At 43.3% G+C, this 17416-nt stretch overlaps 1 protein-coding gene across 1 annotated transcript in view; it reads left to right on the forward strand.

Annotated features, from left to right (window-relative positions):
* Positions 1-17416, forward strand: part of LOC117138498 (zinc finger protein chinmo) — a 45560-nt gene that overhangs the window by 15460 nt on the left and 12684 nt on the right. The window contains 1 exon segment of the mRNA XM_033300631.1: positions 15703-16347. Coding sequence (XP_033156522.1) covers positions 16230-16347 — 118 coding nt within the window. The 5' untranslated portion in view covers positions 15703-16229.

Consider the following 17416-nt stretch of genomic DNA (forward strand, 5'->3'; position numbering starts at 1 on the left):
GCGTGGAATGAGAGATTCGTGGAATTGGGACACTTGTGTGCAGTGCCAGCGAATTGTTGTTGTGTCTGTTTCAAATATTTTTTCCGCTGCTTGCTTCCCCGTTTTCTCGGCTTTCTTTCAATGCAAAAAGACTGGCAAAGTGCTGTTAGTTTCTTTCTTGCTAGTTTTTGCGCGTGTCCGTCAATGTCAAAGGGAACAATTTGTTTTTATCTTGAATTTTTTTAGTGCGAATTGTTTGGGCAAATATTTTGACTAAGCTGCACTTGATTTTGCAGTAAGTTTCCACTCATCTCATGTGGCGTGTGACTAATGTTTTGTGCGAAACTCATTCGTCCCGTTTTTGTTGTCCAGTTGCAGTTTGTTTATCGCAACTGTTAAATATCTGCTTCTTGGTACAACTTAAAATACCAAAAAGAGCAACAAATGGTTGTTGCTTTCGGTTTTATATACGTGAAACTTGAAATGCGCAAGCAAAAATACCCAAAAAATCGCGAAAAAAACTCAATTTGGCGAGCAAACAAATACACTCAAAGATTGCAACCAAGGTCACTGATGAATAACAGCAAATGCGCTGTTCTCTCCATATATTTGTGCCAGTCGGTGGAGATCTCCACATGCAGACCGCGTGAGAGGGAGCGAGATGGGTGGCAGTGTGCGACAGAGAGGGGTGGAGCCCCGAAATGCGTTCTTTATTTTTCCTTCGCCTGGCTTTCTGGGTTTGGCGTACAAAGTAAATAATTTGTTTGACAGGGAATTTTTGTCGGGTGGCGTCGGGGGTGTTCGACGTCAGTTCCACACATAGATCCGCCTTGAATACACTGAATACCCGCTGTATTTTATTTTAGTTGACTTCGTGTGTGCATTGTCGTTCTGTGAGTGCGCGAATTCGACTAGAGTTGGAAGTAGCGAAGCAGTTTTGCATTTCTACATTCGAAGAATAAGCAGGTGTTGAGTTTTTATAATACTCATTACTCGCTGGCTGTGTACATAAAATGATCTGCCACCCTTGAAATTTTCCATATAGTGATCCTTGCATAATAATATTGGCGCCCTACATTGGACATTTACAGCAAAACAGTCAGATTAGTGTTCCATCTTCAACTTCCCTGCTAAATATTCCCACATAATCGTGGAGATCGCAGCGCAATAGGTTCCCATCGTTTTGCATACATCATGTGCATTAATTGCTTAATTGACTCACATTTTATTCAATTCGCTCAATTTCGTATTCACTGCCAAACACTTCACCACACACTCGCACACACACTCTCCCATTTGCTAAGATCCGAGTTCGCGGAGATCTCCAGAGAATTATTCTCACCTTTTATGCATGCGCGACTAATTCCTGGAATTCCTTTGACTGACTAACCCAAAAGTTTGTTGTTCTCACACGCGCAGAATACGAATACAAAAGACAAGAAATGGCGCCGAATATCCTTGAAAAAGGCAAAGGAATAAAGAAGCGAAACGAAAAAAAATCAAGCAAAGTTGTCGACGCAGTCGCAGGCTGCAGACCAACAAAAACAACAACACAACTAAAACGGAAAAGATAAATCAAAAAGTAGCCAAACACACTCACGCTCACAGATGCAGTGCGAAAAAAGGCTAAAAAAAAACGAAAAAAGAGAGCGAAAAAAGCAAGCAATAAACAGTTGATCCGCTTTTTGTCTTGTTTTTGAGCAAATAACTGCATTTGACCTTGTTTCGATCTACCTTTGTATGGGTTAGCTTAGAACAAGCAAGCTATACAAACACACACAGTCCATACAAACGTGTGCCAGAGCGAGAAGGCGATATCATGCTGTGTGCATGCGAATTCATATTTGCGAATTTTTGGTGCTTGTTTGCTTTGCTTTGCGTTTTCGCTGCGCACGAAATAGGGGACCAAAGAGAGGTAGAAATCGGCATTAAAGACAGGGCACAAGTGTTTCTTCATGGCTAAAATATTAGGCCTTCCATTTGGAGATCATTGATGGCAAAGTTTCGATATAAAATAAATTTTAATAAAAACTATTAATCTATTAAATAGGGTATTTCGTAGTCTTAATAACTGGAATCGTATCTTTTCGTATAAACGTACGTAAATACATATAATTTTTTGCATTCAATTCAGCTGCGCATGGCATTATCAGTTTTTAAATAAGAAGAGAACTCCCACAAGAATTAACTTTTAATGGGATGTATCTGAAATGATCCCCCTATCTTTTTCTCTAACGTATTAGCGTTTTCTTTCTTTTACGCGGGCATATTCTGTTTTGCTAATTCTTGTTGCTTTGCCAAAAACAAAAATGAAGCCGAACCAAATGTAGGTTAAATTTACGGAAATTGCGACGAGGGCAGACATACATATAGAAAAAGTATGTGTATCGGTGTGCGTGGTATAAAAATATAAAATAGCTATAAGGCAAAAACAAAGCACAACAGATACGAACTCAGATAGCGCACACACACGTGCGCGTAAATAAAAGTGGTTGTTGTTCTTGCCAATGATGTTCTGTTTTTAATTTCTGACAGTGTATGCGTGGATTATGCAATAAACGAGCGCAGAGAGAGAGAGAAAGAGAGAGACAAAGTAAGATAGTCCAATTTTGGGTGACTAATGATACAAAATCAGCTGCAAACAGGTGCAGAAAGCAAGATATAAGTGCTCCAGTGGAAAGCAAATTCTTATTAGCTTACATATCTCTAGTTGTGGTGTGCAAAATGAACAGCTCAGTCTCGCCATTTGTGCGCATCCAATCAGAATGCATTCGCTTCGGAGGAACGAGATGGATGCACGGTCGCTGCATTCTTCCCATTCGTTCGCTCGTTCGGCTTCGTTTCTGTCGTTGCAATTTTATTTCGCATGCGCTTTCGGCTTCGTGCATTGAATTCCAATTCGTTGGCTGGTTTTTTGCACTCACGAAGTGGCTTCGTGATCGATTGTACGTTGTTGTTGGCGCAGCTGTTCGGATTTGCATGGTTCTTATTGGACGAAGCAATTGGAATGCAGTCGTGAGCAAAGATGGGTTAATTTATACATTTAGCTAAACAAATATTCACACATTAATTATTATACATACGTGCACTTTATAAACCATTAACTAATCTTATGAATGTTCCCCTTTGTTTTCATTGCAGGTAAATACTTTCATCCTCCTGGATAAAATACCCACCACACAGTGAGTGGTAAGAACCTATGAGATATAGTATCTTTAGAATATTCTGCTAGTCATGGCTCAGTTGCACATATTACATGCCACGTCATGGGCAAACAATCGCGCAGTCTAAAGTGCGTTAACCAAGTTTAGTAGACCACCCCCGCCCGCTTTCAGTCACCATGAAAACCAGATCCATCATCTGAGCATATGGAAAAGGGGGAACTCGAAGCCACCACCAAAAGCGAAACTTCCCACCGGCTTTTTCGATGCCTTTCCGCTTGCAACCAAAACAAGAATGCAATTTCTGAAATCTCGGCCTCGGAAAAACATCCTTCGGGCACGTGCTGATAATGAACCCGACCCTTTGGTGCATGCACAACCCCCTTTTCGAGTGTTAGGGGTAGCTCCTTTTGGTGCTTGGCCCTTGGTCCTAATCCCCTGACTGCAGCCCAGCTGCTGCTGCATAAAAGGATTTCTCTGTCGATTGGGATGCGTGGCGCCCAACCCTCGAGTGCAACTGCAACAATTTTCAGCGGGGTTAATTAAGCGTTGCGTCTTTGTTGCATTCGCCACGAATATTTTTTGTTAGGGGTTGCAAGGAGCGGTAAGCTGTCCAAATTGCCAATGTGACAGGCGCAGCGCGTGTGCCGCCTCACAACTAATTGCAGTTCCTGTTCAGGAAATCCCAAAAAATACAAAAAAAAAAAAAAAAAAAAAACTCGAAAGGATAATGGAAAGAGTTGGGCGGAAAACGGGTTTGTGTTGTGGCCAGGAGTTTTCCAACAAAGTTGCTTTGCTGTGATATCTGCCGTTCTGGTTCGAAAATGTGAGAACAAACTATAACGCGTCGGATTAATAGAACTGGATAAAAGTATTACCAGGACTTAAAGATTTAAGTAACAAATCACACGTAAGCTATTTGGTTTATAGATAGAGGATTAGTGAAGTATGTATATCGAATTAAAGATTCCACTGTGCTGAAGTATCTAAAGCTCACACCTGAAAGTTTTATGCCTTGCAAAAGTTCTTCAAGCTGCAAATAATTTGTTGTCATGTCCGAAAAGGACGAAGGACCCTTTGTTTCGCTTTTATTGTTGTAGTGTTTTTGCGTAGACCTACGGAGAATGGCCAAAAGCAATCCTGTCGAATCGACTCGAAATGTTGCTGCCTCAATTTGACACATTTTCAATAGTCACCCTCGGGGATCCGTTTTTCGCCCCCCATTTTCCTCACCAACGCTGCAGCTCCCTCATCAATCTGCAAGGGCAAAAGGAAAGGAAAAGAAAAACATTTATCCCGATGCCTATGTACAAGAAAATGAAAACGGCGAGGAAAAGCAGAAGGAAGAACGAGTCACGCCTTTTTGGGGAAAACTTTGTTGCAACATTTTGTTGCCGCCTGTGCTCAATTGCCCAACAGCAGCAACAACAGCACGAAGGGCATACTGGTGTCCTGAAGGACTTTTTTAATAACAGGCGAAAGGAGAATTTAACTTTTGTTGCTTACGTCATTGGAAATGCTATTTTTTTGGCAAGTGCGTGACTTTTTTTGGTGGCAGTTCTGGGGAGGGGAAAAGTCACTTTAATGACATTTTGTTGTAGGCTCGTTGTTACAAAAAAAAAAGAAGAGGAAAAAAGTAGGCAAGTTGGAACGAGAGAAATTGTGCAGCTTAAGTAATGAATTGGAAATCTGTTTCGTTAAGAATAATATTTAAAATTTCTCGTTTGTTTTAGCAACTTTTCAAGAGCTTTAAAATGCCTCCGACACTTTTGCAAGTGTACCCACCTCCCCAAGGACCTTTCCCCCCACTGATCCTTTCCCGTTTTTTGTGCTTTCCTTTGCACCCTTGTGCTGCTCTCCTCATTCACTGCACGTCCAATGAAAATGATTGTGTATACGCCTCAGTGCCCCGCGGCAAATGCGTGCGGCATGAGTAATTAGCAGACGCAGGACACTCTGCAGGATATACACCCACACACATACTACCACAAACACACCCATACCTCCTCATAATTGCCTAATTGCGTTAGGCCAAAATTATGCTGCATTTTTGCACTTCAAAGACGGGATGGAACTTTTTCGGCCATCTCACGCTCACGACTTTCTCTTTCGTTTCTTTGATTTTCATTTTTTTCTGGCCAAAACTGGGTGACAATTCGCTGCACAAGTGCGTGACAAGGAGTGCGTGAGCTGGTGTGTGTGCGTGTGCAACCCCCAAAAAACGCACAAAATACATATATAGTACACATCCCACCCTTAGCTGGAAATTGGGCCCGCAAGAAAATTGATTTTTCCGCAGTTTTCCCGTTTCCTGGCTGCAGTCTGCGTTTTATGTGCGCTCCTTTTTGGAGTCCTGCGAGTGCTTTTGGGCTCTGGATCCTGTGCGGCTCATCTCCTTGGAGTCCTTGTACATAGGCATAAATTTTGTGCGTGTGTCTGGGTGAGAAAGGTGTTTGAGTGGAGGGGGGTGTGGTGGGGAGGGGCAGGACACTGCGCCTGTGCGCTTTTCGTATTGTTTTGACACTTTTACTCGAGGTGATTTGCAGCAGCATCTGCAGGAGTGAAAAGGGACTTAAAGTGAACCAATGTATTTTCAGATACTTCAAGGGAATATGGGAAGCAGAGGAGAAACTTTTGGGTTTTTCAACGATTTATGTTGTAATTAATGCACATACCGCCAAAGACTACTCTAGCTCATAAGATACATTCAAAGTGTATCCAAAATATTGACTGAGAACGCTTAGAATCGTTTGAATATTAATCGACTATTGAGAATTTAATATTCAAAAGACTGCTTGAAACTCAACCTTCACTATCCTGCAATTAATATGTACATAATTATTCGAGTATTCATATTCGACAACAATTTGTACAAACGTATTTTCGCCAGCGCCTTTTTTTGTATTCAATATTTGAAATAATCTTTTTTTGGTTCCGACAACCCTTAACAGGTTGTGTGCGTGTGTTGCCACGCCCACTCGCCGAATGAAAATCACTTGACTTTTCATTAATAAAATTGGCAGCAGACGCCGTAAGAAGGGGAAAGTTGGAGTCCGTGGAGTTTCAATGGGCAAGCTTATATGCATCTGATACTTGGCTTGTACAGAGCCCAGCATTTGCACCCTTTTTTCATTGTTAAATTTCATAAATTTTTTTACGTCCATTCCCGTTTTTTTTCTCTTTTTGGCCGCGTCAAGTGAGACACGCAGAATGCGGCTTACCCAAAAGTGAAAGGTTCCGCGAGTCGCGAATTTCGGAAACTTCTTTTCAAAAACAGCAGACCCAACTCAACTCACACATCGTGGGCTGCAGCAGCAACCCCGAACGAGATTCATTAAAAAAATGTTGGGAATATAAAAAATTGTTTTCCATACGCATTAATGCAGCAATGCGTAAGTAAAGAACGCGGTTAAGGAATGGGAAGGTGTGGTGGCCAGACTTGGTTATGACTATAAAGCCATGTGGCAAAACATGGGGTAGTCCTCCTTGGGATTTGCCAGTCTTTGATATGCGACAAGGAGCAGAAAATTATTTATTACTCCCTTTGCAGGGGTTTTTACTAAAGATTGATTAACGGAAATGCTTTGTTTCACGGCAATGGGACGGCATAATTGATTGGGGAATGGGCTCGGGTCTAAATGAGCTTAAAGAAGTTTAAAGGAAGGTAGTGTTTGAATTTGATTATTGATTAATTTGCCCCATAGATTGGCTGGCCTTTCATTAGCGATGTTGTGGTAACTCTTTGAGAACAGCTTCAACAACATCCATTACCAATGTTTGTTTTCAACTTTAGGCCTATCTGCGTGGTCTGGGTCCACATCGCCATTACCCGAGCATCCAGCATTTATCCCCCAACTTCGCCGAGATCGCTGTTCAAAATTCAATGAGCAAAGTGCCGCATGGACGTTGAATTTATTGAAAAATCATGATATGTAACCATCAAATAACCGCAGGAAGGGGTCCAAAAGGAGGGATTTTGTGGCCGATAGCCAGAGCGAGTCTGGCCAGAAACCGGGTCCTGAATTTTGCGGCTCGAGTTTGAGTTTGATTCCGAGTTTTCGAGTCTGAGGCTGAGGCCGGTCGGTTGGCATCGTCTGGCATGCAAAAGCGTCGATATGACAGCTTGACTGAACTAAAACCGCGTTGCCAATGCTAGACAAAAGGCCAAAACACACACAAGGAGCTGGGAAAAAGGGGGAAAACGTAAAATGGGAAAATGGGAGATAGCGAAGGGGGAAACTCACGCATGTTGGCCAGGACCAGGACCAGGAAATATGATTTTTTCGTGCTTGTTGAGCAGCAGTTTTTCCGAGGAGGAGGAAAATGGCTGGAGCCTACCTTGCCACACGCTGATTGACGTGCCTTTTATTGATGCTCTTGATTGGTTTTTACCTTTTTACACAGACATGCGGGCGGTGGCCTCCCCTTTTCCACGCACCCCCCACCTTTTTTTGTTCTCCTTTACCGCCCAACCACCCGCCGCCCACCTGGTCGTTAGTTCAATATGTGCGTCGGTGTCTGGTGCCACGCCTCCCGGTTATGATTTTTATTACAGGTGGGAGATGAGTTGAGCTGAGCCCACGGATGATACAAAAAAGCGTCGTTCCTCTGATGAATTGCTGGTGGTCCTCCGTATTTGCCTAAAAAATGACCGCGCTTTCAGTTTGCCTGTTTTTTTTTTTTTTGTTCCTTATTTTTTAGCGCTCAGCATCGTTGTTGGTTAATTTTTTATGCACATAGAGGATTATGGGGGAAGGGCTTCAAAATCTATTTGCGTTTTTAATCAAATGTTCAAATGTTGAACGCATATCGCTGCGCATCGCATAGGCTTCTCTATATCCCTTGGTTTGTTTAACTTGTATATCGTAATTGCATATCTCTTAAAAAATAAAAGCGAGCGAGCGAGGGAAATGGGAAGGCCAAACAAACTAATCAAATGTCTGCCATCGTCCTGCGTCTATCGCCACTTCCGCTTCCGTTTTTCCCTCTCCTTCGCAAGGACAGCTCATCCTCGATTCGCTAATGCTTTAATCCTCGCTGCGTCCGCGGTATCCTGTATCCCCTGGATATCCTGCTCCTGTCCGCGTGTATTAAATCGATGAAGTATTAACGACTTAATTGCATGTTTGGCGGACATTCTGCATTGACCCTCGCACCCTCCGCCATCAGAAGTTTATGAGAAATTCGTTGTTATCCTTTTTGGCTCGCAGGAGGCGTTGCAGTTGAGTCCTGCGGCCAACGCTCATTTCGGGAAATGCGAATTCGATTAAAGTAATGACTTTTTGAGTAGTCCTTTGGGGCGGATAAGCTGGGCGAGCTCAGGTGTTTCGCTTATAAAGGGAATTCGGGATAAGGAAAGTAAGACCTAAAAAGTTTCCAAGAAAAAGGTTATCGATTGTGTTGAAATCATTTTGAAATTACCAAATAAATGTGGGTGAAAGACTTGGTTGGATGTTGTTTAAAAATGTGTTAGACGATTTTCAAGAATCTTAAATCTTGCCTTCTTGCAAACTTTCAATCTGATTCATCTGCACTTTTTAGGCCTACCAACCACCACTCACAACCACATAACTCAAACCAAAACAAAGTCCTTCAAAAGCCTACAGTCCTTGGTACTTGTAATTCCAATCCAATCCCCTCAACCGAATGCAAAACAACAGCAGCTTAACGTACTAATTGACAGGCAAGCAAAAATATTCACGTACTCAAGTCCAAACATTCTAATCAATGCACTGCGAGGGACAAAGGATCGGCCTAAAAGACGAGGGAGGCCAGGCGATGTGGCCGCCCAATCTGCAGGCATAGATTCCGAGCTCCGAATGGGGGAAGGAGGAGGTACTCTATACATATATAGTATAACCGGGGGATGGACAACGAAAACGAAGCCTTTCAAACAAACAACAATCGTTGGGGCCAGTGAGATTCATCAAAGCGACTCAAACCAGGAAGTGAAGAGGACCCTCGGTGGAAGCCAGCTCCATTCCCCGTCCAAATGTCAAAATGCGTCGAAGCGAACATCATTGGATTTGTGATTGAACAGAAATTTCCATACATTGAGAGCGTCGTTCTCCTTTTGCCCGCTTTTCCTTACACTGCCCATTTTCATTTAGAAAATGCATGCTGGAGTGATAATTCCAAATCGGCAGTTTGAGTACGGACAACCTTCATTAGTCCACGTGCTCTGCCATCCTCTCGGTTTTGTCCTTTTTTGTTGGTTTCATTTTTTTGTTTTTACCCGGGAATCGAAAATTTATATTTACGGAATTGTAAGTTATGCACTCGAATGATTCTCGCACTGTGAATTGTCTGTCAAATGTCGCGACGGGCGGAGTTTCCCCGCTCGCACTTTTTCCTAGAGTGGTTTTCCCTGTTCCCAATGCCCACCCACCCATCCTCCCCAAAAACTCTTCGATTCGACATCATGGCATCCTCGTCGAGCGTTCAATAATTGTGTAAAACGCTTTCAGTTTTACATTTCAATCTTAATTTAGTTTCTGGCATAACGTTTGCTTGCCATTCTGACCGCCGGACAAAGTCCGTCCAAAAGGGGTTCCAACCGAAAAAATGAAGGGGGGATATGGTTCGTGGTATTTACGGATTTATTGCGAGGGGTAGCCAAATTGTTATTTTTGTTGTTCGCCATTTGGCCGGTTGATCTTTTGGCTAATGAAGTTTGTCATTGAGCTTTATTTAATTTGCTGATGATGCGAATAGAACAACAGAAGGAAAGGGAACGGGCGGCAATCAAACAAAGGCTTAAAAAGGTTCGATTTTAAAAGGGAATATGTGATACAGAAGAGTATCAGCGATTCAACTTTCAAAGTAAAATCTGTAAGTTTGTAAATTTTAAATAAATTAATATAGTTCAGAATCATGAAAATCTAGGTATTCTATTACTTTATCTACTGCGAATGCAATTCCTACTAGATCCCCAACTCCAATCAGCATCGCTTCAGTTTTTCCCTCTCGAAATGTTTCCGTAAAAGTTTGACAGTTTTCGAATTCAAGATGACAATTTGAGCTGTCACACGCAAGGCTGTCACATGGAGTGGGCTTAAGTGGGGGGCAGAGGTCAATTCTTCTATTGCCCACCTGCAGCTGTCAGGATGAAGCCACCAGGCTTCCCACTCCTCGCAGCTTTCGATCTATCTGCAAAATTGCTTAAAACAATTGCGCATACGACGCGTGGCCTGCGTGAAAATTGCAACATTACATCGTGTAGGAAATCGAATCGCAAGGGGGAGGGGCTCTAATTTGGAGGAGGGTGGGTTCTCGGTCTGTCCATCGCTCGGACGTTCCTGCCAGTTACCTTTTTGACATTTGATTGAGATTTGTTATCGGCGAATTCATCAATGATATATACAATAAAAATACACACGCAATGCTGCAAACGGGGGGATGGTTTTTTTCGGCCAGACTGAGACAAAAAACCACCCAAAAAGGAGGAAGAAGTGGAGGCCTGGACCATTCATCCTCTGGGTCTGTTGGTGTCTGCTCCTGGCCCAGAGTGGTTGCAAAAGGGGCGGTAGGGGGAGTGACTGGACCATAGTTATCGGCCTGGACCAGTGACATTTCTGGCCAGGCATTCAGCTCGTTCGGCTCCTGTGTGTTACTTCTATTAGATTTTCCCTGTGCCAAAAAAGCGAAAAGAGGACGAAAAACTGGCCAAGCAGCTGTTGTTTGGACCTGCCCATCGCCCATCGCCCACTCCACTCCACTACACGCTTTTCCCCCAGCTTGTTGTGTATTTTTGCAATAAACCAGGGAAAAGCAGGCTGGGACAGTGGAGCTGGCCATGCGTACCTTTCGATCCTTGTGTGACATTTGAATTCGGCAGAGAGCACAGTGGAATTGGGGTGGAGTCCGCAGAGGAGGAGGACTTTTCTTTCACATAACTTCGGCGGCGCACCCAGCAAAACCGCCCCAGCCCCACCCACTTTTGTGGGCCAACGTTTGCGTATCTATTTTTTAATTTTGCTGACGAGGCACGAAAACATACAAAACGCAATTGTTCCAACGTCCACAATGCATTCCACTAACTCTCCGTGCTCCGTGTGCGGCTCCTGTTTTTGTGTCCTGACATGTGTGCGTCTCATGCTGATAAGCAGTGGCGCCACACTCGAAAGGGGGGCTTCTCCGGGGGTGGCCAGGCCCCCAGGACCTCCGCTCCCGCAAAAAACGAAATGCCAAATGAAAAGTTAAACTGTGTGACGCGCTGGCAAGACTGGAGATGGAGCAGCAGAGCCAGGATGTTTGATTCGAGTTGGCGGAGAAAAGCAAAACCCAAACCCAAATATCCTGCATCCTGCATTCTACCTACCAATCCCTTAACCCTTTGTTGGCATGGCGTGATGAATATTTACTGCGTGCGCTAACTGCTAACTACCTACAGGTATTCCCATTTTTTGACATTTTTAATTGGGTTGGAGCAGTCGCCACCGCCTCAGCCACCAAGGGGTTAAAAGGACTACAGTTTTTGCCACTTTACGCTTGTCCGTCGAGACTTGTTCGCCATGATTGAATGCCCGCCAAATCCGAGGGTTCGATTTCAAACGTAACTTAGCCCTCTATTAAAGTTAGACTCTAAAATTCAAAAACAAGTCATGAACAAATAACAAACATTGACTGATCTTAATTGACTGTTTATTGATATAGTAAAAAGAAGCTAAGATCTTAACCCTGCACATAAATTTATAAACTAATTTTGTATTCTTTTCTCTTTTAACTTGCAGGTAACTATGATCAGCCAAGCGTTTTCCCAGTGGGGTCGAAGTTATCGTGTCTGTAAGTTTATAGAATAGAACACAATCGTGTCTCCCCTAATTATGTTTCTTCTCTAACAATAATTAATTTGGGAACCCATATGAATCTTTCGCCTCATATTCGTTGCTGTGGAATCTACCAAAAAATTACACTTTGTAATTGCGACAAGGCAAGCGTATCTTCAAGATACACATTGTTTGTACTTGCACTGCATTAACACAACATTTTTTCTTCGTCTGCCCAGCGAAGCGTTTTGGCCCGACTGTCAACCGTATTTGTGTTAACTGCTTTGCTTGGCCCTTTTGATGGCAGCTCATTTGTTTTTCATGGCGTTGCAATTCAGTTGGCTGCATTTTCCTGCATAGCTAATTACCATCACGACACTGGAAGTCTCATTGGAAAGTAGGTTAATTATAATTCAGAAAATGATGGTGGTCGAATGAAGATTACTGTCAAAGTTTAAGTTGAATTTCTTCTCAAAAAGCATTTCAGCTTTAAGGCAATCAAACTTGTTGCTGCCAGTTTCCTTCGGAAATCCCATTGCAATTATGGCTGTAATAACCATTCGAAGCAGAAAGGCGAAATGCCAAAGACGTTACTCAATTCCGCTGTTTGCCAGATGCACCTGACTTCCACCCGCTGTGCTGCTCATGTCGCAGCTCAGATAACCCACCGACCAGCCACGCCCCCTTTGCCGTTCTTTATGCAATATGCACAGCTCTCGCTTTGATGTGTACCGACGCCCCGTGGCGAAGTATTTCACAATTTCCCCAAACTGGCGCTGTGAATTATGCGACATTTATTCTTGGATCTCTCGACTGCACATCTGCCGGCGTTTCGCTATTATGCGGACATGTGTAATCTTATGGCCGATGGGAAAAGGTTGGGGGTGGGGCAGGATGGGAGTTCCCTGCCAAGATCTCTGGTTCGAGAGCTGTCAGCGCCATCAGCTCGAAATGATAAGGGGAGTGGCAAAGTGCTGACAAGCGGATTTCTTAACTCTGCACCCGAGCTGTCATCGGCAACTTTTGCAATACGATGCGGTAATGTTATCAAATCGGCTTTCTTGGCTGAATTTTAATAGCAGGGGCTCTTCGGAGTCTATGGGTTATATGCAATCGAGACGAATCAGGGTCAGAAGTTGGGAATAAAATTGATAAATAAGCTTTGAATCTATGTGTACGCGTAGGTTTTTAAACATCCTTCAAAAGTATTAGATATTGTTATGATTTTGTCGCACCAGATTTTCTTTTTTGACGATGAAAGAGACCTGAAGACGCACGATATGCAGTACGTGGTGGATTGTCTAAGTCGTTTGCTAACCCTTTTGTGGATTTTGGTTCTGGCATGCCTCTTGTTTCTGCTACTGAACCAAGTGGGCATCTTCAGGATTCCACGACGAAGGAGCCACATCAAGCTGAGTAGAGTCTAACAGGTTTATATCGTTTTCAAGAGATTTTCTGTGGCATTTCCGATTGCATTATGTGCTTGCTAGAAAGAAGACAAAGAGGTTTCATAATATGCGTCATTTGCCGGAATTAATTGCCATTCAAAGCGGACAAGTTGGTCGAAAATAGACGCGTAGTTGTATATTCACGTACATAAAGATACAAATGTATCTGTGTGTTGGCAGCTGGCCACTTGAGATATGCTGCACTCAGCGCACAAAAAATGTGAATCACGGAATCGAATTGACGTTTTGTCTAAATAGTGCACAAGGTCAATTAGTTGAAATGCCATCAAATCAACCAAATATAACAATTAAATATTCGAGCTTCGATGATGGCAATTCAAAGCTGCTTTGTTTGGATTCTGAACTATCGAGAAGATTGAGGCTGCATTAGTTGCGCAATTTCCTCGTTTTTGTTTTCTGCCGAAAGTGCGTTGCTATTTTGGACTAAAGCCGAGGATCAACCCTCAACCTCCCTTCGGACCACAAGTCCCCGATCCAGATACCCTATATACTGCCTCTTCCTGCCCAACACAAAGACAGCTCCGAAGGAGCAAAAAAGCAGCTTTTATTTCATTTGTGTGTGCGTTGTTCCTGGAACGCATATCCTAATGTATCTGTGTGTGTGAAAAGGATTTACGCCTTGTTTTTTTTCTTGTACATTTCGCACATATCTGCGGCCTTTGTTGTTGTTGGTCTTGGAGGCAGATAGGTTACCACCAGATACCTGAGCTATGATTTCGCCTTGAGACTGCCATTCAGGTGCGTTTTCTGTATACGAGTGTGTACTGTGTGTGTATTGTGTATCTCTGAGTCCGAGTATCTGGATGCGAGCAAGACGGGTATACGGTGTACTATTTGATCTATTTGTTGTGCCTGGGCTTTTTGCTCTGTTCTCCTTTGGAGTTCAGCATTTCGTGTAATTGAAAAAGCATTTCAAATGCAGCTGCGTAAATTTCATTGCGTATTCCCTTTTGACAACAACAACAATGGCAGCATTAGGATATGTGCTCGAGGAAGTTTCCAAAGTACAGTCGAGCCCGAAGCTCCCGAAGCCAGAAGCTGTCCAAGTGCAGAAACAAGGATGTTTTTTCAGGAGGCTTTGTAAAAGGCAAGTTGGGGTTGTTGCTCTGCAGGAATTAAAGCAGAAAGATGCTTCAACGCACGAGTGACAGTAAAAGTTCTCTGGATTATTTATGTGCTGAAGAAAGGGGGAGGTTTGCTGGATCCCTCTGGGGTTTTTAGCTTTTTAAAGGAATTGAAGATGAGTACGCTTTCAAGAAACTGACATCTTTCTTTTACCAATCCTATATGGCACTTTAAGACACTATCTTCCAAATTAAATTGAGCCAAAGCTTCTAACTTCATTGCCCCATAAACCGCAAATCATGTCGATCAATTTCACCCAATTTTTAAATCATTCTTATCCCCCAAGGGCATCCTTTTTGGACTTTCCCCTGCACGCCTGCGAGTGAATTCCAGTTGCCGGACTCGAAAACTGCAAACTTCCCAGGAATTTCTTAATAGCTTTTTACCGATATCTTTTTTTATCCCCCTTTTTTCTCTGCTTGAAACGAAACCGTTGATTTTGATGGTCAAGAGAAGAAAAAAAATGAATTAGAGACGGGGGGAGCTCGGCTGCTCTTGGCAGCTTCCACAAAAGTTGCGGGCCGCATTTTTCTAACGATTAAACAAATTCGAAGAAAACAAACGCATCCCATGCAACGACGAAAGGCAGCCTCACCTGCAGTTTCCAGGAATCGAGAAAGGATGACGATGGTGGGGGGCAGAAACCGTAGACGAGGCCAAAATCAGAGGAGGCAGGAGGCAGGAATCAGAAAGTTGTGTGTTCACGCGCGTTGCATCAAAACCTTTGGAAGCGGCGGCATTTTTGACTTGGCCAGCCCAGAATTCCCAGAATTGAATCGTATATCTTGTGTTTTTTTTTTTTTTTTATTTTGTTGGCTTTTTGCAGGGCTGTTTTCGCTTCTTTCTAAATGCTCGATTAATTTCTAATAAATTGGTCGGAAATGCTGCAGGCCAAAGATAGAGTTACCAACACAAATGCGATGCAGTTTGAGCTTTTGGCCAAGAAAGCCGCATGCCTCGCATGACTTTTGAAATTTGAGTTTGTTCGGAACGTATTTCTCGGAACTACTCGATTGGTGGAGAGAGGGGGCACATATACAATATAGATTTAGAGATAGACATTATTGCCCTTTTTGCAACCTGCATCCCTTCGAATTTTTCGGGGCAGAAAGCAGGCACTGGATTTGCAATCGGGCCCCTGTCAAACGCATCGAAAGCAAAACTAATCGCCCAATATAATTTTCGTCATTCTCGTTGCAGCATTTGGCGTGTTCGGAGTCGGATTCAGTTTTGAGATTCGGTGCTCTCACAGTCTCTGGTTAAGTTTCTATGCCAACGCCGACACAAAACTTATCAGCTACGATTGAAGCAGCAGCGGAAGTGATTAGAGAACCGGAACGATTCGCACCGAAATCGGCGACGCACAAGAAATTAACTAAACAATTGCAAAATTCCCTTTGGCTAAGGATTTGCAGCGGCCGAATTGCTTTTATGCTCTGCTGGCAGCTACAAAATTCCACGAAATTCCATTTTGGCAACCCGAAGACAAACAAATCAATTTGCAGAGCCGCTGAAAAACAGCAGCAGCATCAGCAGCCCCATCACCAATATCCGAAAATAATTGGAAAACATCGAAAGCAGCGTCGTCGTTGTCGCCGTTCTGGCGCCCTGCGAACAGCTTGGATCCTGAGCGCTAAGGACACCGATACGGACAGAGATACGGACAAGGATACGGACAAGGATACGGCCACGGATCGGGACAGGGCTATAGCACCACTGCTGGCACCATGGATCCGCAGCAGCAGTTCTGCCTCAAGTGGAACAGTTTCTCGTCTAACTTGGCAATAACATTCTCCAATCTGTTCAAATCGGATCTACTGGCCGATGTCATATTATCCTGCGATGGTGAGTGTTTGAAAATGTAACTTGCTAGATTTAATAGTACCACATAGTTAGGCTCACTATTTAAATGACAGATAAGTCTAGGCTACAATCAATATCAAATGAGATTCATTGCTCCTCATAATTTAGATAGTATGATCAACTTATTCTTGCTTACTCGCTTCCTTTTATTTTCCCGCTTTATATTTATGTTTTTATTTTTCGCTAATAAGCCGGTGCGCCAGGGAATCAGACATTGATTTCTTTTTGCCTTGCGCCGGTTCTGTTTGATGGAGACGCGAAGTGGAAGTGGCTTTTATGGCCTGTCTCGTCCTTGTCTGTCAGCCACATCCCCTGCCACCCATCATATACCATCCCATCCAATCCAACCCTCAGATGTTTCTAGCCCGCCCGTTGTCTGCTAGTTCATTTACGGCCTTTTACTACAGTTTTTATGCCGGCTTATTAAATGGCGAATAAATGCGGGCAAACCTATATAGCAGCTTTACATGTACAATGTAGATACTTTTATTTGCACGTTTCGTATATATTTATTCGGGCTTTTGACTGAGGTCAGTTATTTGGGAGCTCCTTTTCGGCGAATGTGTGTGTGTGTGTCTGTTTTGGGACCCTTGTTAACCTTATTTTCTTTCCCTTTTGATTTGGGCTTAAATATTTTTCGTCGCCGGTTCCTTGGGTGTTTATATGTCGGAGCATCTTGGCTTATTTTTATGATTATTATGTAGAGTATGTATGGCACTTTATGGGTTCTTCCTTGCCTTATGTATTTTTTTCTTCGAGCTTAACCTTGGCTTAAACCACCCAGTTAGCAGCTTGTTTCCTGCTTTAAATTCAGCAAGAATTTCCTGCGCACTTTAAGCATTTCCCTACGCCATGTGTGCGTAAGTATGGATTTTTGTTTTTCACTGATTGAATGAGTGGGAAAAGCAGAGCTGACTGGGATTATTAGGGGGGTCCTGGAATGGCTGGGGGTTCATACGCAGACAGTTCCCAGTTCCACCTTCACCTCCCCCATCCAAAAAAAGAAAAAGCCCTAGACAAATCCTGAAACCCTTTTGGCTTCCGGTTCCTC

This window comes from Drosophila mauritiana, chromosome 2L (genome assembly GCF_004382145.1).
Source record: "Drosophila mauritiana strain mau12 chromosome 2L, ASM438214v1, whole genome shotgun sequence".
Taxonomy (NCBI): Eukaryota; Metazoa; Arthropoda; class Insecta; order Diptera; family Drosophilidae; genus Drosophila; species Drosophila mauritiana.